Raw genomic sequence first — 25,113 nt, forward strand, 5'->3', positions numbered from 1 at the left:
TTCTTCTTTTTTCTTTTGGTTTCTCTTCTCGCTTCATTTCATTCATTTGATCCTCAATCGCAGATACTCTTTCTTCCAGTTGATCGAGTCGGTTACTAAAGCTTGTGCATTTGTCACGTATTTCTCGTGTCATGGTTTTCATCTCTTTCATTTCGTTTATGACCTTCTCTGCATTAATTACTCTAGCCATCAATTCTTCCACTTTTTGTTCAAGATTTTTAGTTTCTTTGCGCTGGGTATGTAATTCCTCCTTTAGCTCTGAGAAATTTGATGGACTGAAGCCTTCTTCTCTCATCTCGTCAAAGTCATTCTCCGTCCAGCTTTGATCCGTTGCTGGCGATGAGCTGCGCTCCTTTGCCGGGGGAGATGCGCTCTTATTTTTTGAATTTCCAGCTTTTCTGCCCTGCTTTTTCCCCATCTTTGTGGTTTTATCTGCCTCTGGTCTTTGATGATGGTGATGTACTGATGGGGTTTTGGTGTAGGTGTCCTTCCTGTTTGATAGTTTTCCTTCTAACAGTCAGGACCCTCAGCTGTAGGTCTGTTGGATATTGCTTGAGGTCCACTCCAGACGCTGTTTGCCTGGGTATCAGCAGCAGAGGCTGCAGAAGATAGAATATTTCTGAACAGCGAGTGTACCTGTCTGATTCTTGCTTTGGAAGCTTCCTCTCAGGGGTGTACTCCACCCTGTGAGGTGTGGGGTGTCAGACTGCCCCTAGTGGGGGATGTCTCCCAGTTAGGCTACTCAGGGGTCAGGGACCCACTTGAGCAGGGAGTCTGTCCCTTCTCAGATCTCAACCTCCGTGTTGGGAGATCCACTGCTCTCTTCAAAGCTGTCAGACAGAGTCGTTTGCGTCTGCAGAGGTTTCGGCTGCGTTTGTTATTGCCCTGTCCCCAGAGGTGGAGTCTACAGAGACAGGCAGGTTTCCTTGAGCTGCTGTGAGCTCCACCCAGTTCGAGCTTCCCAGCAGCTTTGTTTACCTACTTAAGCCTCAGCAATGGCAGGCGCCCCTCCCCCAGCCTTGCTGCTGCCTTGCCGGTAGATCACAGACTGCTGTGCTAGCAATGAGGGAGGCTCCGTGGGTGTGGGACCCTCCCGGCCAGGTGTGGGATATGATCTCCTGGTGTGCCTGTTTGCTTAAAGCGCAGTATTGGGGTGGGAGTTACCCGATTTTCCAGGTGTTGTGTGTCTCAGTTCCCCTGGCTAGGAAAAGGGATTCCCTTCCCCCTTGCGCTTCCCAGGTGAGGCAATGCTTCGCCCTGCTTCAGCTCTGGCTGGTCGGGCTGCAGCAGCTGACCAGCACCGATCGTCCGGCACTCCCCAGTGAGATGAACCCAGTACCTCAGTTGAAAATGCAGCAATCACCGGTCTTCTGTGTCGCTCGTGCTGGGAGTTGGAGACTGGAGCTGTTCCTATTCGGCCATCTTGCTCCGCCAAAAAGTACTCAATCATTTTCAAGCAACTGTATATGACAATTTTGGCTCCTATTTCCCATCATTACAGGATGCCTCAAAGGTTCATAAAACCATATAGAAATTATCAATTTACTTTTCAAAACTTGGTTTGCATTTTGGTCAATTATTGCAATTTTAATAACTTGTAATTTAAATCACCTAAAAACTTACATAATTTGAGGTAAACATTAAGCTGTCACATATCAACTCTACTACAACATGCCAGCAGTTTTATAATAAAAGATTATCTCAATAAGCTTGGAAATGTTCCCATAGCACCAAGCTAGAAGGCAATTTAAAATCAAATTAATATTCTGAAAAATAATCTCAAATCATGCAAATACTATAAATTAGTAATGAAGCTAAAATTATTAAGGTGGTTTATTATTTTGGATTCTCTTTCTGCATTCTTATTAAATCTTTATGGATACTTCCTCTTCTGATTTAATAAGACTATCTGAAAGAGCTAATATTAAATCCCACAAATGAAAATATTGATGAACACACTGTAAAACACAGTTCCCTGGTTTTGTTCTCGGGTAATTTAACTGTGTAATGACATTGCTAAATTCAATACAAATATATTCTCCATAAAAGAAAACGCAACATCAAAAACAATCCCAAATGAGGAGCCTGCCCAGCTGGTAGGCTTGAAAATTTAAGAACTGATTAGTTCAATCTGGAATGTCTATATTTGCAGTGTGCAGCAAATCTGAGACAGGATTCCTTTTGTTTGTTTTCCTGGCAGTGGTAGAAGTACCATTCATATGTTTGAATAACTCAATAATTATGCCCTGAGGGAACTTAACCTAGATTTTTTTTTTCATGCTCCATATTTTCCCATTTTAGGAGTGGTTAGAAAACTCTCTTTCCACTTTTAAATGGTTGAATATAAACATATATATGCATATTAAAGAAGAATAATACAATAAAACATTTTATATTATGTTTATTTTCCCTGTTGTACCCTCTTACTTCCCATCATCTTTCCCTCAGACATAAGCACCAGCTTGAATTTTGTGTTAATCATTCCCTTTTTTTTTTTACACTTTTTGCCATCAGTGCAGGTATTTTTAAATAGAATTTTTTCCATTTTTCCAGTTTTAAACTTTAGTTAAGTGGAATAATACTACAGCATTTTTTAATGACTTAATTCTTCTGCTCGAGATTATGTTTTTGACATTGATCCATGTTGATGTCAGTAGCTGAGGTCATTCATATTCCCAACTATATGGTATACCAAGGTATAAATATATCCCAGTTTATCCTGTGATGTATATTTGAATTAGCTAGAATTTGAGACTATTAAAAAACTATTTTTGCGTGTGACTTTTGCTACACGTGCACAAGTACTTCCCTTGTACATGTGTAAACATCTAGGAGAGGAAATGCTGGGTTGTAGGATATGCAGAAGTTAAACTTTATCAGGTAATGCCAAGTAAATTGCACCATTTACACTTGCATTAGTTATGGGTGAGATTTCCTGCTGCTCCAGATCCTCACAAACAGTGGCACTGTCAGACTTTCAAAGTTGTGTCAAACTAGTAGGGAGAAATACTATATGATAGTGTTATAAATTTATATTAATTTCATTACTGACAAAGTTAACTAGATACTTATTGATTACATGTGTCGCAAAAAATACTCTCCTAGTTTGTGGTTGTATTTTTATTTTTTAGTTCTTCTTAACAACAGGAAGGTTTTAATTTTAATGTTCGAACTTTTATTTTATGATTTGCAAATTTTTTGACCTGATGAGTTCACAAAAAAATCCTTCCCTACTTGTCAAAATTTTCTAATGATAAATTTATAGTTTTATAATATGAATTTTTACATTTACCTCCCCATACCAAGAATTGATTTGTATAAAGATGCATAAAGTACAAAAGCAATTTCAATTAGTTTTCTTCATGAATAGCCAATAGTCCCCCAAGCATTTATTGAATACCTTGTCCTTTTCACACTGATCAATGTCACTTTTATAATTTTTTTTTTTTTTTTTTTGAGATGGAGTCTCGCTCTGTTACCCAGGCTGGAGTACAGTGGCGCATCTCAGTTCACCGCAACCTCTGCCTCCTGGGTTCAAGCAATTCTCTGCCTCAGCCTCCAGAGTAGCTGGGATTACAGACGCCCACCATCACACCCGGCTAATTTTGTGTATTTTTAGTACAGACAGGGTTTCACCATATTGGCCAGGCTGGTCTTGAACCCCTGACCTTGTGATCCACCCCCATCAGCCTCCCTAAGTGCTGGGATTACAGGCGTGAGCCACCGCACCCAGCCTGTCACTTTTATAATTTATCAATTACTCTTTTTCTCTGATGCCCTGCAGTCTCATTAAGATGGGTTTAGTTTTGGATTCCCATGACTTAACTGTTGCAGAATTCTTTGGAATTACTGTGTCTGGGTACTGATGGACATCTTTTAATAGTTCCTGAAAATAATTCTCTTTTTGTATTTAGTCTGTTACCTCCATTTGGAACCTCAATTGAATACATATTACATCTTTCCACTCTCTCCTCCCTGTCTCCCACATATTTTATATTTTACATTCTCTTATTCATATTTCCCATTTTTAAATATCTCAACTTAGTTATTGATAATTTCTTCAGTTCTTTTAGTGAACAAATTCTTGCTTCATCTATGTCTAATCTGCTTTTAAACTTACCCACTTTGTTCTCTCTTCTTTTCTTAAGCATTATGTTGATTGCTTAGAAGTTCTCTGGTTCCTTCCCAAGTCTTGTCCCTTTCTCACAGTTTTCAGCTTATCTTTTTATTTCTTATAGTTACGTTAAAAGTTGTCATTTTAATTCTGTCTGATAAGTGTGATATCTGAAAACATCCCAGATCTGTGTTTTTACATCTATAATTTCCCCTGGATCTTCCCCATAGTACTTTGTTTTCGTGTGTGTGTATGTGTGTGTGGCTTTTTTCTTTTGTTTTTGGTATTAGGTTATTACACATTTTAATAACCTTCATCTTCCAGGTGGGTTAAATGTAAAAACCCATACTATAAAACTGCAAATTTATCATTAGGAAATTAAGTTGGGAAGGATTTTTGTGAACTAGTCAGGTCAAAAATTTACAAATTATAAAATAAAATATGTTTCATTTAAAACATTAAAATTAAACCTTCCAGCTTATCAAGAACAACTAAAAGATAAAAATACAACCACAAACTAGAACCTTATTTTTTATAACACACAGAATCTGTGAAAATTATTTGAGGATAGGATTGAAGTTGGCATCTTCTGGGGGGAATAATATTTCCTAGATTCCTTCTATCATTGCTAACAACAGGGCTCTTAAGTTAAATTCGCCAATTACATTTTTTTTTTCAGTATACACACATAGTGTAATTGTCATGTTTTTCCCTTTCCTATGAGCTCAGAGAAGTGCCTAATAGTTTTTTTTAAAACATTTTTTAATATATTTAACCCAATATTTTCATAATTTTAATCAGATGGATTGTTCAGGGTCCCCAATCTGCTATAATGCCAGAACTAGGATGGTACTCACATTTTTAGCCATTTCCATCCCCCGCCCCGTGTTTTCTTAACTCTTAGCTGGTGAGCTGTTATGAAAGGGTGGACTTGAATACAAGTTTACTTCTCCAAATATAAGATTTCTGATTTCGAAGTAATGACACTTCTGGGATCCATCATTAGGCTCTAGCAGAAATACGGTAGATGACCTAATTCATTCCCAGAGGTAGACCTCAGATTGCAGAAGACCATCAGAACCAAGAGTACAACACACCAGGATCTGGACTTTCCACTGTTTTTAAAGTTTTTACAGTTACTAGGCTGCAATCTTCAAACTCTGCCACAAGAAAAACTCCAGAAGTAACTCTGAGCTCTGAAGTTTCAGCTGTATATTACCTACAGGAAGTTGTGCAGGTCCTCCATTTTCTTGCTTTTTTTGTATTTTACTTCTTGGGTTACCTCTAAAACTCTGAATCTCACCATCATTCTTGCTTGGATTTGATGACCTGGTCACTGACAGTAAGTTCTTCCCTTGGGTCTTTTAGCTCTTTCTTTCCTCTACAGTAATTTGCCTTCCACAAACCTTTTCCTATCTTGGACCTATTCCATTTGTTCTTTTCCTGGATTTATGAGTTATCTCTAGTCACTCCTTGTCCTCCTTAAGCACCCAACTTGTCTAGATCTATAAATTACAAAAAGTAGAACTCAGAAGGGAGTTACTTGCCTCCTCCAGTTAATGGTGCACTTACTACTCAAACCAGATTGTTAGGAGGGTTACCTGAATTGGTCTTCCATCAGGTGTCAGCACCTCTTCCGAAAGTTCCATCATCTTCAAGGCCATCAGAGCAATGGGTTTAGCATGGCAGAGGCTTTTTCTGTGGAGCCCTGCTGCAACACAGTAGGCATCACCTATTGTTTCCACCTGCAGCAATCAGACAAATCAAATGCAAACGTATGATAATGAGCCCGAAGAGAAATGATTAGTTATCTGCAGTCACAAATGTTGCTGAAAAACATGTCGGCAAAACATCAATAAATTAAGCAATTAGACAACTGTGTATAATCACAGCAGAGTTTGCAAACAGCCACAGTCAAATACTGACATCTCACTCCAGGGTTGTTCATTAACACTATCGCTAGAGATGATCATTGAAATTAGGAACAACTATAATATAAAATAATTATCCCCCACGAAAATAGAACTGTCAGTATTTTGCCTAGATAATTTCCAAATGATCGCCTTTTCCAGAGCCATCTCTTCATCTCCTTCCAACTTTCAAGTATTCCTTTGGAAAGTATTTTTTTTCCCCAATTTTTCCACCTGAAGAAAATTGTTCCACACTTTTAGATATATCTGTAATTTCTCATCAGGTCTGTTCTTTCTTACTCTTAAAAATTGTAATGCCTAATGTTTCTTAAATATTCATACTGCATACCGTTAATTGTGTCAACCACTTTATGTACATGGTCCCATTTTATCTTCACAAATATCCTACATCAAAGAAACAAGTATTAGGCCAGGTGTGGTGGCTCACGCCTGTGAGTACTTTGGGAGGCCGAGGCAGCGGGTCACGAGGTCAGGAGATCGAGACCATCCTGGCCAACATGGTAAAACCCCATCTCTACTAAATATACAAAAATTAACTGGGCATAATGGTGCATGCCTGCCCAGCTACTAGGGAGGCTGAGGCAGGAGAACTGCTTGAACCCGCGAGGCGGAGGTTGCAGTGAGCCAAGATCACGCCACTGTACTCTAGCCTGGTGACAGAGTAAGACTTGGTCTCAAAAAAAAAAAAAAAAAAGTGGCACATATACACAACGGAATACTATTCAGCCATTAAAAAGATGAGTTCATGTCCTTTGCAGGGACATGGATGAAGCTGGAAACCATTGTTTTCAGCCAACTAACACAGGAACAGAAAATCAAACACTGCATGTTCTCACTCATAAGCAGGAGTTGAACAATGAGAACACATCGACACAGGGAGAGGAACATCACATGCCGGGGCCTCTCAGGGGGTGGGGGACTAGGGGAGGGGTAGCATTAGGAGAAATACCTAATGTAGATGATGGTTGATGGGTGCAGCAAACCACCATGGCACGTGTATACCTATGTAACAAACCTGCATGTTCTGCACATGTATCCCAGAACTTAAAGTATAATTTTAAAAAAAGAAATAAGCATTAGTGATATTTGAAAGATGAAAAATTGACGTGCAGAGGCCCATCCATAACCACATAATTGAGAGTCAACAGCTACTGTATGGGTCTACTCTCTTCTAATTCTGTTGTCAGCATCCATTCTGAATGGCCATTGCTGTTGATAAATATTTTAAATATTTACCCCATTTCCACAGCATAGAACATGGAATAAAAGTTCTAGTACTTTAGATAAAAGCTCTCTAATTATCCACAATAGAGATGGTGGTTTAATGGCAAAAACTGCAATTACTTTTGCACCAACCTAATAAAATCCTCAATAGTTTTAATATTATTAATTAGGCTGAAGTGATGAAAAATTGTACTAAATGCACAATTCCAGTGTCACTTTTTCTGTGATGTGCTCCATGTTCCTTCCTTTAGTTTTTATCAAATTATTTCTCAAAGAACTAATCCTTTCTTTATTCTGTTTTGACAGCACTTCCACATATCTCTGCTTTAACATTCAGCACAAGCTATAATCAATATGTATCTATATAAAGTCAATACGTATCCCTGGCTACGATGTGAGCTTTTAAGAAATGGGACTATGTTTTTTTCATCTCTGTATTCACAGAACTTAGCATAATGTCTATGATATAGCTATTTATTAAATAATATTTATTGAATATTTGCTAAATGAATAAATAAGTCAATCAACCATGCTAACCATAATTACAGTAAGTAATTTTCACTCTTGGCTTATTTTCATCATTCATTTTATGAGCGCCACCTAGATCTGTGTGCTATGTAGATCTGTATAGGAAAATGCATCAGTGATGGAGATGCTTCCAGCATAAATATACCAAGAATTATAAAATATTCTATTATTTTTAATATCAAAATTAAATTTCCATGTAAAAGCATTCCAACACTACAATATTAAAAAGATATACTGCATGAAATTATATGAGCACTAATTTAGGGAATATTATGAGAATACTTAAGAAGCTCATGGGACCAACACTGCAAAACTTATCACTTGATCATCAGGAAATATGCATCAAAACTGATTCAAATACCCCCAGAACTATCATTATATTCAAAAATTTCACTTTAAGACCTGTTTTCTGATGCCAGAAAAATGAAAATAAAATTATACTGTAAGAATAGAAAGACAATGCAGTATGAGTTGGCAAAAGTTTTATTCCAAAGACTAAAATATACTTCCTGGAAATAATTCTCACTAAGGAAGACACCCATCAAAGAATAAACATCTAAAATGTGGCTATTTACTATTTTTCCCCTAATAAGACAATGTTCTTTGCTAATCCTCATATTATCCCACCCTTTCATATTTATTTCTGGTTTTCAGATACCAGAACATATAGTCAGTAAATTGCCTGCACAAATCAAAATGCTTTGCAGTCGCTCTGAACATGCAAGTTCCTAGAGCACAATCACTTCCTGAAATGTCTATCATCATCATCGTCATCCTCATCAACATCTCAATTATCTTTTCAGAAAAAGATGCACTGAATTCCATTAAATGTGTATTCTAGAATTTGCACAAGAATACACAGAGATTAGTTATATGTTGCATTTTCTCCTTAAAAAGTTGGACCAATATGTTACCAACTGATATAACATATAAATGAATGAAGTACAAAATAAATATGGGCACAATGTAAATATAGCAAATTCATATTACAATTCATACATGATTGTATAAAACTTTAAGACTAGGCATGGTGGCTGACACCTGGAATCCCAACATTTTGGGAGACCAAGGCAGGAGGGCTGCTTGAGTCCCGGAGTTCAAGACCAGCCTGGGCAACATAGTGAGACCTCAATCTCCTCTACAAAAAAATAAAAAATAAAATTATCCAGGTAAAGTGGCCCTTACCTATAGTCCCAGCTACTTGGGATCGCTAGAGCCCAGGAGATCAAGGCTGCAGAGGAAAAAAGGTTCTGACTAATTGTACAGGAACTCTTAAAGCTTCCTCCCAGATGTGACATATATATCTTCTTTTCATGATTTATTGACCAGAGCAAGTTACATGGTTATGCTTAACATATAAAGAATGGGAAATGGCAAACTACCTTGTGCACAGAAGAGAAGAGTCAGAAATATTTAGTAGACAGCATTAATGAAGACATGAATGAATAAATAATCACACATTCTCTAATATCAAAATGTCTGGAAAGGTTAAGTAATTGGCATATACATTAAGTAAAGTCTAATATATCTTTGTGATTTTTTTTTTCTTTCCAGATATATTCAGCCCCTGAAGAATACTGGCAGAAACACAACTGTCTTAATGCAGCTTTCCAGGAATGCTCCATTTTTTTCTCTCTTCTTCCTTTCTCTAAGGCAGCTCTATACGAGTTTAGCAAAATTAAATATATGTGGAAGTGTTAGCAGATTCCTTCGAAGTAATTAGTGGGTTTTGCTTCATGAGGAGCAGGAAAAGTGAAAGTGACATGTATCAATTCCATTGCTCCTGAGTTTATTTCCTTGAGCTAAACCAAAATGAAACAAGGGGGCATTGTAAATAGACTACAAAAACAAAAAACAAAAAACCTGTCCAAAAAGTTGACTTTGTTCTGAATTCCTTTATAATTGCCTCAGTGTTTTTATACAGTTTTAAATACAACAGACACAGTTTAAAATAGTGCATTTCATTTATTTTCACCATCTCCCACCTGTTCGTGAATGGCACTGGATAAGAATAAAGATGGCTAAACTGAGCATGGAGATGGGGAAAAGATAATGCTTATGCAAATGTCTGAAAAACTTACATTATTTTCTAAACATAGAAGAGGAGGCTTAAGTACTAAAAATATATACAACTGCTCCCTTACATATTACTATAGCTGCTTTTATAAAACTTTAAAGAATTTGCCTATCTCAGTTTATATTTTCTCAAAACTTTAGAATCAAAGTCCTTACATTATTCCAGAAATAAAGGTGGTATAAATAAATATATTAGAGTTATGCATTCACCTTGTTTTTTGTTTGATTTTTAAGACAGGGTCTCACTCTGCCACCCAGACTGGAGTACAGTGGCATGATCTGGGCTCTCTGCAACCTCTCCGTCCCAGGCTCAAGCAATCCTCCCACCTCAGCCTCCCATGTAGCTGGGACTACAGGCACATGTCACCATGCCTGGCTATTTTTTTTTTTTTAATTTTTTTAGAGACAGGGTTTCGCCATGTTGCCCAGGCTAGTCTCGAACTCCTGGACTCAAGATATTTGCCCACCTTAGCCTCTCAAAGTGCTGGGATTACAGGCATGAGCCCCTGCGTCCATCCCATTTACCTAGTTTGTTTATTTTAGTTTTAGATCATTTAAAAGAATTTCTTTTAGTTACTAATAGAATTTCATTCCCATAACAGTTTTCTCCTTGCCCTCTAGGTTAATACTCAAGAAATATCTGGGAATTTCTTGGATATTTGGGCACAGATGGAAGAAAGGAGTGGGGGTGAGGGGGTCGGTATTGAGGATAAGATTAGCCAAAAGAACAATGTACACAATTAGGCAATTAACCATCCCTGTTCCATGGGACTCGTGACCACCTCAGTCCTTCAATCGCACAGTCTTAGATCTGTCCCTCTTTGAATTTTCTATGGGGCATAAGAGCAGAGGGTCAGAGAGCTCTGGTAATCTACTTTACTGAACAATCTTCCCTGGATACAATCAAGAGAAGCAGCAAATTAGAAAGTCTGCTTTCCAGCCATTTTGTGTTCCAGGGGACTCTAGTTCCTTAAAAAGAGACAGGGAGAGAAGAGGTATTGGAATGAGATGTAGGCAGACAGATATAGATAAACTTTAAAGATGAGAAACGCCTTCTTTTCCCTCCTAGTATCTCACAGAGCACCTGGACATCTCATCATGCTCAGGTGGGTGAAAGGGGACTGGTAAATGTCCCATATTCTTCATGGTCTTATTGGCTGTCACCAAGAATGCTTGGTTCTTAGAAAGGACGCCATATTTCCCTTACTGGGCCATACCTGCTAGCCCAATCAGCTGACATTTGGTCTGGGTCCTGGGTGACAGGGAGGATGGGGCATAGTAGATGGCTTCTCCAATGGTTGGCCAAGAGCCTGAGTCCACAAGCAGTTGTGGAGGTCCTTGGTGACTAGAGACTGAACAATGAGGTCAATGGCGGTCTGCATAAGAATATCCAAAAGGCTGGCCAGGAAACACACACACACACAAACAAAAACTATGGCCCAGGCCTTCATGGATACTTACTAGTAACAGAAGAGTAGGAAAAACTATGGTCTTGGGGTAGATTAAGAGGCTCTCTACTTTTTGTCCTTCACTTCAGACATAGACAGCAACTTGCCACTGTTTATGTCCCTGTTTTGCCAGATACTCAATAGGGTGGCTGGAATGAACTCCTGACCAAAGATGAAAATCTGTATGATTGTGGTCAAGCAAAGGTATCAGGTCCATGGAATACTCACTGGACATACTCGACGATAAGCAGCTTGCCACCAGCCTTGAACCCAGTCTTTCATTGTTCCTGAGGTTGCAGTTCTTTAAGATACACTGACCGTCTTTGAAGATAACTCATAAAGATCCACATCAAAAAGAGACAGGAAGGCCCTGACACAGATAAGGGTTCAAGCCATGTAGATGAAAGAATGCAGTTTTCATCATTTTCCTGGCTTAGACAAAGTGATAGGCATGTTCATAGAAGCCACATTCTTGAAGTTGGGAGCACTAAAAGTCCAGAACCAAGATGCAAGGAGGTCAGCACACAGACATCACTGTTGGCCAAGCACAGGTCCAACAATAGATGGCAGATGATCTGGAGCAGGGGCAACTTCCAAAAGTAGGAGTTAGCTACACTGATACCAGAACATCTGAGTATCTCCATGGGCTGCGCTGCTGAAGGTAACCTGGCTTTTCTTCCACATAACAGTTGGTATTTCAGGAGTTGGGCTAGAGATCCCTTTAAAAATAACAGCAATCTTAGGTCCTGGAAGGCTGTAGTCTGAGGACCAGGTGAAGAACCTACAGTTGATATCCTGCTCCTACAGGACTGGGGCATGGGATCCTTGCCATGTGACTGGAATGAAAGGAAATGCCACTTGTCCAGAGGATCTGACCCCATATTGTTTAATGATTACCTTGCTTCTGAAGTAGAGGTTTGTTCAAAAAAGAATTTGAATGTGTAGCATGTCCTTAGATGTCTGAACTCTTTTTACCTCTTAATTGAGATGGCCCTCAGCAAATCTGCATCTTAGCCCCTATGCATGACCTTTGGGTGGGGGTGGTTTCAAAAGGCGGCATCTCAGAAGGTGAGTCTATTTTCTTTGATGAATCTGTGGTCTCATCTCAGTGTCACCGTATCCACCCAAACTTGGGCTCCAGCTGGAGGAAGGCCCTGTTAGCCTGTGCATGTACTGTCTCCAGCTGCAGCCTTCAGAAAGTCCTTGGCATTCAGAGGCCAGGGCTTTGCCTCCTCCTTTATCTCTGTCACTTTATTTTCCTTCATCATTTCCTCTCTTCTCTACATGGATATCACTTCATCAACTCTTCTTCAACCTACATTTCTTCCTTCACCAGCCCCTCTCCACCTTCTTTTTACCCACCACCTCCTCTGCTTTCCTCACCTCTCCTGCTGCTATTGAGAAAATGGCACACTCCTCACTTACCACTTTTTTAGCAAACTCACCCTACCAGCTATTGCCTGAGTCCCAGTCCCAGTCACAACCCTGTAGGTTATTCTCTCAATATTTATGGGGGTTGAGAGGGCACTCCTTCCTGAAAGCAGGATGCTCACCAAGACCAGTGGTGCCAGTAGAAAACTAAGTCATCACAGGCAATGACTGGCAGGGTGGGGTGACCTGAAAATTGCCATACCTCTGGCTTCTAGCTCTAGAGGATGGAGTGCCCTCCTCTAAACAAAAGAGATAAACAAAACTGAGGAAGAAGAGGCTCCACCTCCCAGAGGGAACGAAGAAACAGCCTCTACCTCTTTGGCAGCTGGGCATAAGCATACGCATTTTAATCAGACATTATATTGTGAATCTACCTCCACATTTTAATTTTATCCTTCCCTATAAATGTGATTACCAAAAAGGAAAGTTATTAAGATGGTCTTTTGAGTTTCTGTAAGTAATCTTGTAGTCATTCAATATGAAGATCTGTATTATAGGATCTTATTTTATGATGCTAAAGGTTAATATTCTAGCAATAATTTTTGCATATTAATTAAATTAATGTTGTAGAGGCTGGAGCTCCGTACTTGTTCTTCATGTGAAGTCATGGGTAATATCTACAGAACTGAGGTGTAATAAAGAGTCATTAACCTCATAATACCTCGAACTTTCTATGGACATTACTATCTGTCATATGAAGAACTGAAAGTCCTCAGCGGGTACTGTCATTAACCTACAGTGGCACTTCAGAGAGAAAAATCTGTGTACACAGGTACCCACTTCTTGCATAGGCTCAGGGAAATAAGAGGTCATCTGCTCCTAAAGCCCACCATCATTTTTAGATGTGGATAGCTTTTTTCTCCAGTACAGCTTTAAATTCAAAGCCTGATTCTCAGAGACCCTAACAGAGAGGATGGATTGAAACTAGGCTTATTTACTCTTTCTAAAGGCCCCTGAAAGGCTCCTGGATGCACATATTACTTTTAAAGGAGAAGATGCAAAAAGAGAAGAAAAACCATTTCCACTTCACTGAGTACATGACTTTTTTAGGGCACATCCCAAACAAAACTGTAAACTAGGCAAAGTCTATCTCAGGACTCTGCCCTCAGTATTTTCAAGTTTTCTTTCCTGATTTCTGGATCCGTAATTTTCTTCCTTTTTGTTTGGCAAGGAGGGATCTGTAACTTTCTTACAACCATACCTGATGATGGACAAATTTCTATCACTCTCGCAGTATGTATCATGTTAATCTGTGTGTGTGTGTTTATACTCCTCTCTGCCTACTATATATTTACTTAACTTTATATCCCTGGACCTGAGTATAGTATCAGGATGCCCATAAGAGTTCTATTAAATGCTTTAAATTGCATCCAATTTCTACATTTTAGGGGCAGAACTGGCCCTTAAGCAAGTTTTTAGTTGCAAAATTCAGGACAACCTGCATAAGAATCACCTAGAAGGTATTTGTTAAAAATTAGATTCCCATGCTCCACTTGGATTTACTGGATCAAAATATGGATATAAGGGCCAGCTATCTGCAGTCATAAGCTTCAGTTGTTTTATATGATTCCCAAAGTCTGAAGACTTCTGTACATGAAGTGAGTTAAAAATAGTATAATATTCACCTGGATATTCACCTTTTTTTTTTTTTTTTTTTTTTTAAAGAGCAGTGGCTTTCAGAAAGGAGAAAAGCACTTCTAACCTGATCCCAGCTATTCCCATGTACTCCTTCTCTGTATTCCACTCTATCCATAGGGGTACAAACTTTTCCAGATATTTCCTTGTTTGTTGAAAGTGCAGACTACAACGACCAGTCCAAATGTGCACATGCACACGCATACACACCACACATGCTGAGAATCTAGCACAGTAGGCATTCAGTGATCTAAAGAAAGTTTGTTGGGCTCAATTAAACACACCCAAGCTCATTGTACATAATGATTTAGCAATTCAAATGGAAACAAGTTTAAGGTTTTACTGACAAGGCTACTTTAAAAAAGACCCTCTTCATTCTTTCTTTACAAAAAAAAATGTCTCCTTACACTCATTTTAGTTGAGATTTTTGACCCAAATACGGCTGCTTTTAAGGATGTCTCTACAGTGCTCAGCTGGTACAGTGTTGAAAAGGAGGTCATGGATATAAATAGAACAGTGATTTGGCCTGGGAACTACTCCCAAATGAAGGAAAATGGGTTCCAAATGACTGCCTATCACAGAAAGCTCTCCGCCTGATAAAACTCTCAGTAGGTCTTTCAATGTGCCTTCCGGTTCCTGCACAGGAATCTCCATCGTGTGGAAAATACTGTTTCTACCTCCCAGGTTGTTTATCATAAAGGATACTGAATACTGAAGCATGTTAGGAAAGAGAAACACATTAAAATACCCAGTCAAAATTTCATTCTAAATCATTGTTAGATGTGGGCAATTCTAAATTTCTGATAGTCCTGTGAGATCTTCAACAACAGGGCTCCAGTTTCCCAGGTTCATCCACCTCAGCCACTGTAATTTACTCCATGTCCCAATCAAAATGGATAACTCAATCTTCTTTGCAAACTTTCTGTACCTCCCACCACCATATTAATATTCAAAGTTATTGCTCTACCTAGAGTTCATCCACTCACTCTTTATAAAATAATATCGAGTCTATTATTTTTCAAGGATTTCTGATACAAGAACTTTAAATATATCCCCAGAGAATGGTGAACGTCTGCTATATTTTGAATAAACACATTAGGAGTGCTAAATAATGTTAATTGATGTCACAAAAGTAAATCCTGTTAACCAATTTAGCATATCAAGTGAAAATAAGAATTCATTTTTTAGTATTTTTTGTGTGGTGGTTTCTTTCTTATTTTTTATTTTTAATTGTGGGTATACAGTATATATTACATATATAATATATATAATTATCCTCAGTTATTTTTAAATGTACAATTAAAATATTTTTTACTATAGACATCCTGTTGTGCCAGCAAATACTAGGTCTTATTCGTTCTTTCTCTTTTTTTGTGCCCATTAACCATCCCAACTTCCCTAAGTCGACCCTACTATCCTTCCCAGTGTCTAGTAACCACCCTTCTGCTGTCTATCTCCATGAATTCAATTTTTTCTATTTTAGCTTCCACAAGTGAGAATGTAGGAAGTTTTTTTTTTTTGCTTTAAAACTTTATTAAAATAAAGATTAAACCTGAAAAAAGAACAATCAGAATGCCAGCCCTTTGCATAAAATCAGCAAGAAAGAAGAAAGAGAAAGGGAGATAGAAAGGGAGAGAGAAGGAGAGAGAGAGAGAGAGAAAGAAAAAGGGAGGGAAGGAGAGAAGGAAGGAAGGAAGGAAACGGAAGGAAAGAGAGAGAAAGAAGGAAGTTTGTCATTGTGCCTGGCTTGTTTCAATTAATAATGACTTCCAGGTCCATCTATCTTATTGCAGATGACAGGATCTCATTCTTTTTTGGCTGAATAGTACCCCATTGTGTATATATATCACATTTTCTTTATTCATTTGTCTGTTAATGGACACTTAGGTTTCTTCCAAATCTTGGCTATTGTGAATGGTACTACAATAAACACGGGAGTGCAGGTATCTCTTCCATATATTTATTTCCCTTCTTTTGGACATATACCTAGGAGTAGGATTGCTGTGTTGTAGGGTAGCTCTATTTTTAGTTTTCTGAGGAACCTACAAACTGTTCTCCATATTGGTTGTACTAATTTACATTCCCATCAACAATGTACAAGGGTTCCCTTTGCTCCAGATTTTCTCCAGTATTTATTATTGCCTGTCTCTTGGGATAAAAGCCACTTTAACTGAGGTGAGATGCTATCGTATTGTACGTTTGATTTGCATTTCTCTGTTGATCAAAGATATTAAGCACTTTTTCATATACCTGTTTGCCATTTCTCTTCTTGTGAGAAATATCTACTCGGACCTTTTGTCCATTTTAAAATCAGATTATTAGATTTTTTTTTCCTATTGAGTTGTTTGAGCTCCTCAAATATATTATATTCTGGTTATTAATCTCTTGTTAGATGGGTAGTTTGCAAATATTTTCTCCCATTCTGTAGGTTGTCTCTTCACTTTGTTAATTTTTTCCTTTGCTGTGCAGAAGATTTTTAACTTGATGTGATCCCATTTGTCCGTTTTCACTTTCATTCCCTGTGCTTGTGGGATGTTACTCAAGAAATCTTTGCCCACTCCAATGTCCTGAAGAGTTTCCCTGATGTTTTCTTTTAGTGGTTTCATCGTTTGAGGTCTTAGATTTAAGTCTTTAATCCATTTTAATTTGATTTTTCTATATGGTAAGACATAGTGGTTTAGTTTCTTTCTTCTGCATATACATATCCAGTTTTCCCAGCATCATTTATTGAAGAGACTGTCCTTTCCCAAATGTATGTTCTTGGCACCTTTGTCAAAAATGAGTTAACTGTAGATATATGGCTATATTATGGGTTCTTTGTTCTGTTCCACTGGTCAATGTGCCTGTCTTTATGCCGGTACCACGTTATTTTGGTTACTATAGCTCTGTATTATAATTTGAAGTCAGGTAATGTGATTCCTCAAGTTTTGTTCTTTTTGCTGCATAGTTTTAGCTATTCTGGGTCTTTTGTGATTCCGTATATATTTTAAGGTTATGTTTTATATTTCTGTGAAGAATGTCATTGGTATTTTGACAGGAATTGCACTGAATCTGTAGTTTGCTTTGGGTAGTATAGACATTTTAACAATATTGATTCTTCCAATCCATGAACATGAAATATATTTCCATTTTTTATGTCTTCTTCAATTTCTTGAATCAATGTTGTATACCTTTCATTGTAGAGATCTTCCACTTATTTGGTCAAGTTCATTCCTAGGTATTTAATTTTATTCCTCTGACTGTGTATTTTTAAATAGCTTGTCTTCAAGCTCACTAATTCTTTCTTCTGCTTAATCAATTCTACTATTAAAGAGACTGATGCATTCTTCAGTATGTCAACTGCATTTTTCAACTTTAGAATTTCTGCTTGAGGTTTTTTAATTATTTCAATTTCTTTGTTAAATGTACCTGATAGAATTCTGAATTCCTTCTCTGTGTTATCTTAGTTTTCTCAAAACAGGAATTTTCAGTTCTCTGAAAGGTCACATATCTCTGTTTCTCCAGGATTAGTCTCTGGTGTTTTATTTAGTTCATTTGGTGAAGTCACGTTTTCCTGAATGATCTTGATGCTAGTTGATGTTCACCTGTGTCTGTGCATGAAGAATTCAGAATTTATTGTGGTCTTCACAGTTTGGGCTTGTTTGTACTTGTCCTTCTTGGGAAGGCTTTCCAGGTATTTGAAAGGACCTGGGTGTTGTTATCTAAGCCCTAGATCTAATGCCACGTGCATTAGCTCTGCATTAGGGGGCACCCAAGCCCAGTAATGCTGTGGTTTTTACACACTCATAGAGGCACCACTTTGGTGGTCTTGGATAAGACCCAGAATAATTATCTGGATTACAGGCAGAGACTCTTTTTTTCTCTTTCCTCACTTTCTCCCAAACAATGGGAGTCTCTCTGTCTGTGCTGAGCCACCCGGGGCTTGGGATAGAGGGACACAAACAACCCTGTGGCCACCAACACTGGGACAGTGCTGGGTCAGACCTAAAGCCAATATAACACTGGGTCTTGCTCAAGACCTGCTGTAACCACTACCTGGCTACTGCCTTTGTTTTCTTAAGGCCCTTGGGCTCTAACGGCAGCAGGTGGCAAAGTTAGCCAGGCTCGTGTCCTTTGCTTCATTGCAGTGAGTCACCCCAAGGCCCAGGGAGGTCCAGAGATGCCATCTGAGAGCTAAGGATTGGAATAAAAACATTTGGAAGTCTACCTGGTTTTCTATTCTAGTGTGGTTGAGCTGGCCCTGAAACCATGAGACACCTTCCTACTCCTCCCTCCCCTTTCCACAGGCAGAGGAGCCTCACCCTGTGACCACCACAGGCCACAGGGACACTGGACAGGCTACTGCTGATGTCCACTTAAGGCCCAAGCGCTCTTCAGTCAGCTTGTGTGAATGCTGCCAGGCCTGGGACTTATCCTTCAGGGCAATGGGCTTCCCTCTGGCCCACAGCAGGTCCAGAAATGCTATTCAAGAACAAGGCCTAGAATCAATGGCCTACTTGTTGTTCTGCCTCCCTGGCGCTGAGCTGGTACCTAAGGTGTAAGACAAAGGCCCCTTTGCTTTCCCCTCTGCTTTTCTCAACCAGATGAAGTCGCTCACTATAGCCTCCACAACGGGGATTGCTGAGTCTCACTTGAAGCCAGTGCCATCTTAGAGTCTTGCTCAAGGCCCACAGAATAGTAGCTGAGTATCGCTGGTGGTTATTCAGGGCCCAAGGGCTCTTTAGGTGATGGGTCCAGCTAGGACTGGATCCTTCCCTTCAATACAGTAGGTTCCCTTGTGGCCCATGGTGCATCTAGAAATGTCTGGGAACTAGTGCCTGGAATGGGGCCTCATGACTCTGACCAGTGCCCTATCCTGCTGTGGCTGAGCTGGTATCCAAAATGCAAGACAAAGCCCTCTTTACTTTTCCCTCTCTTCTCCTTAAGCGAAAGGAAGAAGTCTCTTTTGGAGATGTAAGTTGCACTGCCTGGGGCTGAGGGAGGGGTGCTGCAAGCATTCCCTTAGCTGCCCAAGTTGGTATCTCAATAAGTTGTGTCTCCCACAAGTCCACTGGCTCCAGGCCCAGCTCAGCACTAAAACTTGCAGTACTTGTGGCCTGGACTGACTTTCAAGTCTATTTAAGATCCCAGAGCACTTTAGTCCATGGTGGCAAGGTTTGGCAGAACTCAAGTTCTGACCGCTGGCATGCGTGATTCCTCTCTGCCTAATGCTGGTCTAAATGCTCCCTCTGTGTGAGGGTGTCAGCTGAGTTCAGCCTGGTTTTGCTTTCTGCTGTGACAGGACAGCACTGAGTTCAATGCAAAGTCTCACAATCAATGCAGTCTCAAGTACACAAATTTCTCCATGCTTTGCAGCTACTGCAGGGGGAATTGGGAAGGTGTAGTGTTAACAATTGAGGACTGTCTTTCCCACACTCTTCAGTGTCTCTTTCAGTGATATGAAGTTTAAATCAGATACTGTGAGTAATCACCTGATTTTGGTTCTTACGAAGTTATTTGCGTGTGTGTGTGTGCACGCACACATGCAGATGGTTGCTGAATTTGGTGTCCCTGTGAAGGAGACAATCAGTGGAAACTTCTGTTGTGCCATCTTGATCCGCCCCTCAATAATTCATGCTTTAAAGGAGACCATCTTAACCCATAAATCCTACAATTTTTATATATCTACGGAATTACTATCTTTTATTTTCTCAGAATATAGATTTACAAAAAAGCCTCCCCTAGTCCCTCTTCCAGAAGTCAAATTTGTCACATGCTTCCAAGTCCACCTTTCATGCCATATCTTTGCTGAAAGTATCTCCAGTCCTCAGTAGAATAATATATTTGATTCCTTCAGAACACCAATAAAATTTGTTTTTTATATATCTTATACTGAACTCATTTATATTTCATACCAGAAGAGCTGGTACCATTCCTACTAAAACTATTCCAAAAAATTGAGGAGGGACTCCTCCCTAACTCATTCCGTAAGGGCAGTATCATCCTGATACCAAAACCTGGCATAGATACAACAAAAAAAGAAAAAAAACTTAGGACCAGCATCCTTGATGAACACTGAGGCAAAAATCCTCAACAAAACACTGGCAAACTGAATCCAGCAACAAATCAAAAAGCTTACCCACTATCAGTCGGGCACAGTGGCTTATGTCTGTAATCCCAGCACTTTGAGAGGCCAAGGCAGGCAGATCACGAGGTCAGGAGTTCGAGACCAGCTTGGCCAACACAGTGAAACCCCATCTCTACTAAAAATACAAAAATTAGCCAGGCGCGGTGGCAGGCGCATGTAATCCCAGCTACTCACAAGGCTGAATCAGAACAATCACTTGAACCCAGGAGGCAGAGGTTGGAGTGAGCTGAGATCGCGCCATTGCACTCCAGCCTGGGCAACAGAGTGAGACTCCATCTCAGGGAAAAAAAAAAAAAAAAAAAAAAAAAAAAATATATATATATATATATATATATATATATATATATCCCACTATCATCAAGTAGGCATTATCCCTGGGTTTCAAGATTGATTCAACATACGCAAATCAATAAATGTGATTCATCACAGAAACAGAACTGAAGACGAAAACCACATGATTATCTCAATAGATGCAGAAAAAGGCTTTCAATAAAATTCAACATCCATTCATGTTAAAAACTCCCAATAAAATAGATATTGAAGGAACATACCTCAAAATAATAAGCGCCACAAATGACAAGCCCAAAGCCAACATCATACCCAATGGGCAAACGCTGGAAGCATTCTTGAAAACCAGCACAAGACAAGGATGCCCTCTCTTGCCTATCCTATTCAACACAGTATTGAAAAAGAAATTAAGAAAACAATCCCACTTAAAGTAGCAACAAAAAGAATAAACTATTTAAAATTAATCAAGGATGTGAATGATCTGTACATTGAAAACTGTAATATATTGATTAAAGAAATTAAAGAAGACACATCAGTAGAAGAATATCTATCTGTTCATGGAATGGAAAAAATATTGTAAAAATGTCCATAAAACCCAAAGTGACCACAGATTCAATGCAATCCCTATCAAAATTCCAATGGCATTTTTCACAGAAATAGAAAAAATAATCCTAAAATTCATATATAACTGCAATATCCAAAATAATCTTGAGAATGAAGAACAAAGCTGGAGCCATCAGATTTACTGATTTCAAGCTAATCACTACGGAATTGTAATGAAAATGGTATGGTGCTGGCATAAAAACAGACACATAAACCAATGACACAGAATGAGATCCCAGAACTAAATCTACACAATCTTTTACAAGGACACCAAGAAAACACAATGAAAGAAGAATTTTCTCTTCAATAAATTGGTTGGGAAGCTAGATTGGGTTGGGAAAATGAAATTAGATCCTTCTCTTATGACATACAGAAAAATCAACTCAAAATGTAATAAAGACGCAAATGTAAGTCCCAAAACTGTAAAACTCTTAGCTAAAAACATAAGGACAAAGCTCTGTGACACTGGCCTTAGCAATGAGTTTTTTGGATACACCAACACAGTCACCAAAAGCAAAAATAAGCAAGTGGGATTACATCAAACTAAAAATATTCTGCATTGCAAAAAAAAGAATCAACATAATGAAAAAGGTAACCTACAGAAGGGGAGAAAATATTTGCAAACCACATGTCTGATGAGGGGTTAATATCCAAAATATTCAAAGAACTGATACAACGTGGTAGCAAAAACACCAAACAGCCCAATTAAAAAATGAACAAAGGACCTGAATAAACAGTTTCAAGAGAATACACAAAAATGGCCAACAGGTATATGAAAGGGCTCAAAATTAGTAATCATAAGGGAAGTGCAAATTAAAGCCACAATGAGATATCACCTCACACCTGTTAGAATGATGATTATCAAAAATCTGAGATAACAAATGCTGATGAGGGTATGGAGAAAAGGGAACATTTGTACACAGTTTTTGAGGGTGTAAATTGGTACAGCTATTATGGAAAACACAATAGAGGTTCCTAAAATATAAAAGCAAAACTATAATTTTCATCAACCCCACTTCTGGATACATATCCAAAGGAAATGAAATCAGGATATTGAAGAGATATCTGCACTTCCATGTTCACTGCAGCATTATTCAAAATAGCCAAGATGTGAAATCAACCTATCAACAGATAAATGAATAAAGAAAATGTGACACACACACACACACACACACACACACACGCATACACAGATATATGTAATGAAATATTATTCAGCCATAATAAAGAACAAAATCCTGCCATTTGTGGGTGAATCCAGAGGACATTATGCTAAGTGAAATAAGCCAGACACAGAAAGACAAATACTGTATGATCTCATAAGTAGAATCTAAATAACTCTCTGTGTTTCTCATATGAATAGAGAGTAGAATGGTGGTTGCCAAGGGGTGAGGGTGGAAGAAATGGGAAGATGTTAGTCAAATGGCAGAATTTTTCAGTTATAGAGTGACTACGTTCTGGGGATCTACCATATAGCATGCCGACTATAGTTAATAATGCTGTATTTCTGCTAAGAGACTAGATCTTAAAGTGTCCTCACTATACACACACACAAACAAACACAAAGGGTAATTATGTCTGATAATAGATCAACTATATATTAATTAATTTGTGATAATCATTGCACAATCTATACATATATCAGACCGTCACATTGTAAACCTTAAATTTGTACAGTTTTATTTAATTATTAATATAACTCAAAATAGCTGGATAAATACATAAAATCCAATAAATAAAATCCAAATCGAATAAAATAAATACCTCAATAGTGTTATTACCCAATGCCTAGGTTAGTCCTTAAACACAGTATGTGATCAATTAATTATTGAAAATGAAATTAATGAATAAACGTACATTAAAAATTTAGCATGGTACCTGGCACATATTAGGCATTCAGCCAGTATCAGTCCCTGTCCCTTCTTTCATAGCAAATTCTTCAAGACATTCTCTCTGATCTTGGTCTTCTTTCATATGAATAACTCCAGATGGAGTCAATTGCTGCTACTGTTGATTAATTTACAACAATTTTCGACATACATGTCATGATTTTGAATTATGAATAGACAAATTCCAAACAATAATCATTTGCTGAACAAGTTTTTTGTGTCAACTGCAACAAATACGTGAGACCTCTAATACTGCTCCCATTTTACAGATGCAGAAGCTGAACACAGATAAGTTATGTGACTTACCCAATTAGGTGACAAAGATATAATTAAAATCAGGTTTTCAGACTTTATCTTCAATACCCTTTCCCCTACATTTAGCTGTCATTGCACTGTCATAGGCAACTACAACAGTCCTCATCTGGGCTCTCTCTGATGGTCAAACAACCTTATATTAAGCAGAGGGCTGAAACATGCCCCATCGGATATAAGGCAGTGACAATACTTATGGAATTTGGTAAGGGAAAAACAGAGGGGCACAAAGTTGCCCTTTGATGACAGCATAAAAAGCTATCCAATATTAAACTTTGACTATCATAGGAAAATATAACATTAAAAAATGCTTTGGACAATCTTAAGAACAGCATTATCTTAATAGACAGCTTTCACAGACTCCAACACATGTGCACATATGCATGTACATGTGCACGCCCTCCACCCCAACACATACAGCTAGATCAGCAGTCTCACAGGGATTTTGCTTCAACTGATTTCTTATATTTTTCCAACTTGAAAGCCATGTTACCCATTTCAAAGCTTGAAAAATGCATCAAAACTTATTTATATCCATTTTAACCCAAATTTAAGATGACAGAGTTAAATTCTCATCTTTCTACTCTAAAAGATGTTTGCAAAAATAAACACAAATCATTTAAAACTTGCCATGGGTGAATAACTTATTGATAGGGAGGCAGCAGCATTGATTTGCAGTTTGAAAACATTTTCCTAGCAAACTACATACAGCTCCAACACTAAGAATTTAGAATCTGAGAATCTCATAGAATCAGGGGACCAACTGAGAGCTGTTCCCACCTGCCCCACCAAAAGGTTGTGGTATATCACTCCTGTGGTCAGAGCATATGCTTCAGCCAGTCTATGTCATTGTTAGGAACATGGATTTTCATAGGGATCTTCTGTGCTGAAATTATTCTTTTAACTTTTGTACAAAGATCCTCTTTAACCTCCGGGAGCCAAAGAGAACAAGTGTTTATGATATTCAACACATATTCAAAAATAGTGCACATTTGTTGAATACCTTAAAAAAGGAAACCTAGTTATATTTTTACCTCTAGGCTAGAATTCAAATTGCAATTTACAAAGTCATGCTCATCCTCTAATTACTACATTGAGGGCCTCATGTTTGTAATAAGGACTTTTGGCTGATGGTTCTTTTCAGCCTCAGAACAGTCCTGTGCCATACTATTGTTTTCATTTTACAAAGATGAACTCTGGTAATTTGTCAAAGTTTCTGGAGAGATCATACCAATTTATAAATAAATAAATATTTCATTTTATGTATTAAAAGTAATAGCAAAACCCACAATTACTTTTGCACTAACCTATAGTATATAAGTGCCAGAACAATTTTTTTTCCTGGTTCTGCATCTAGGTAATTGGAAACACTAGCTATCTGACACATGAATGGTTTAAACCGTTGCTTTCTAAAATATGAGCTTTTAACTAAATCAGAACTAAATTCAAGTAACATCTGCAACTTAGTAAACTCATCTTCAAAAGGGACACTTAGTATTTGATAGCA

At 38.3% G+C, this 25,113-nt stretch overlaps 1 protein-coding gene across 2 annotated transcripts in view; it reads right to left on the reverse strand.

The window, feature by feature from the left end:
* Window positions 1–25,113, reverse strand: part of GUCY1A2 (guanylate cyclase 1 soluble subunit alpha 2) — a 525,457-nt gene that overhangs the window by 100,241 nt on the left and 400,103 nt on the right. For both annotated transcript variants that reach the window (XM_074015141.1, XM_045371095.3), the window contains exon 6: window positions 5,716–5,859. In XM_074015141.1, the coding sequence (XP_073871242.1) occupies window positions 5,716–5,859 (144 nt within the window). The remainder of the gene's footprint in view (window positions 1–5,715; window positions 5,860–25,113) is intronic.

The sequence above is a fragment of the Macaca fascicularis genome, chromosome 14 (genome assembly GCF_037993035.2).
Source record: "Macaca fascicularis isolate 582-1 chromosome 14, T2T-MFA8v1.1".
In the NCBI taxonomy this organism is placed as follows: Eukaryota; Metazoa; Chordata; class Mammalia; order Primates; family Cercopithecidae; genus Macaca; species Macaca fascicularis.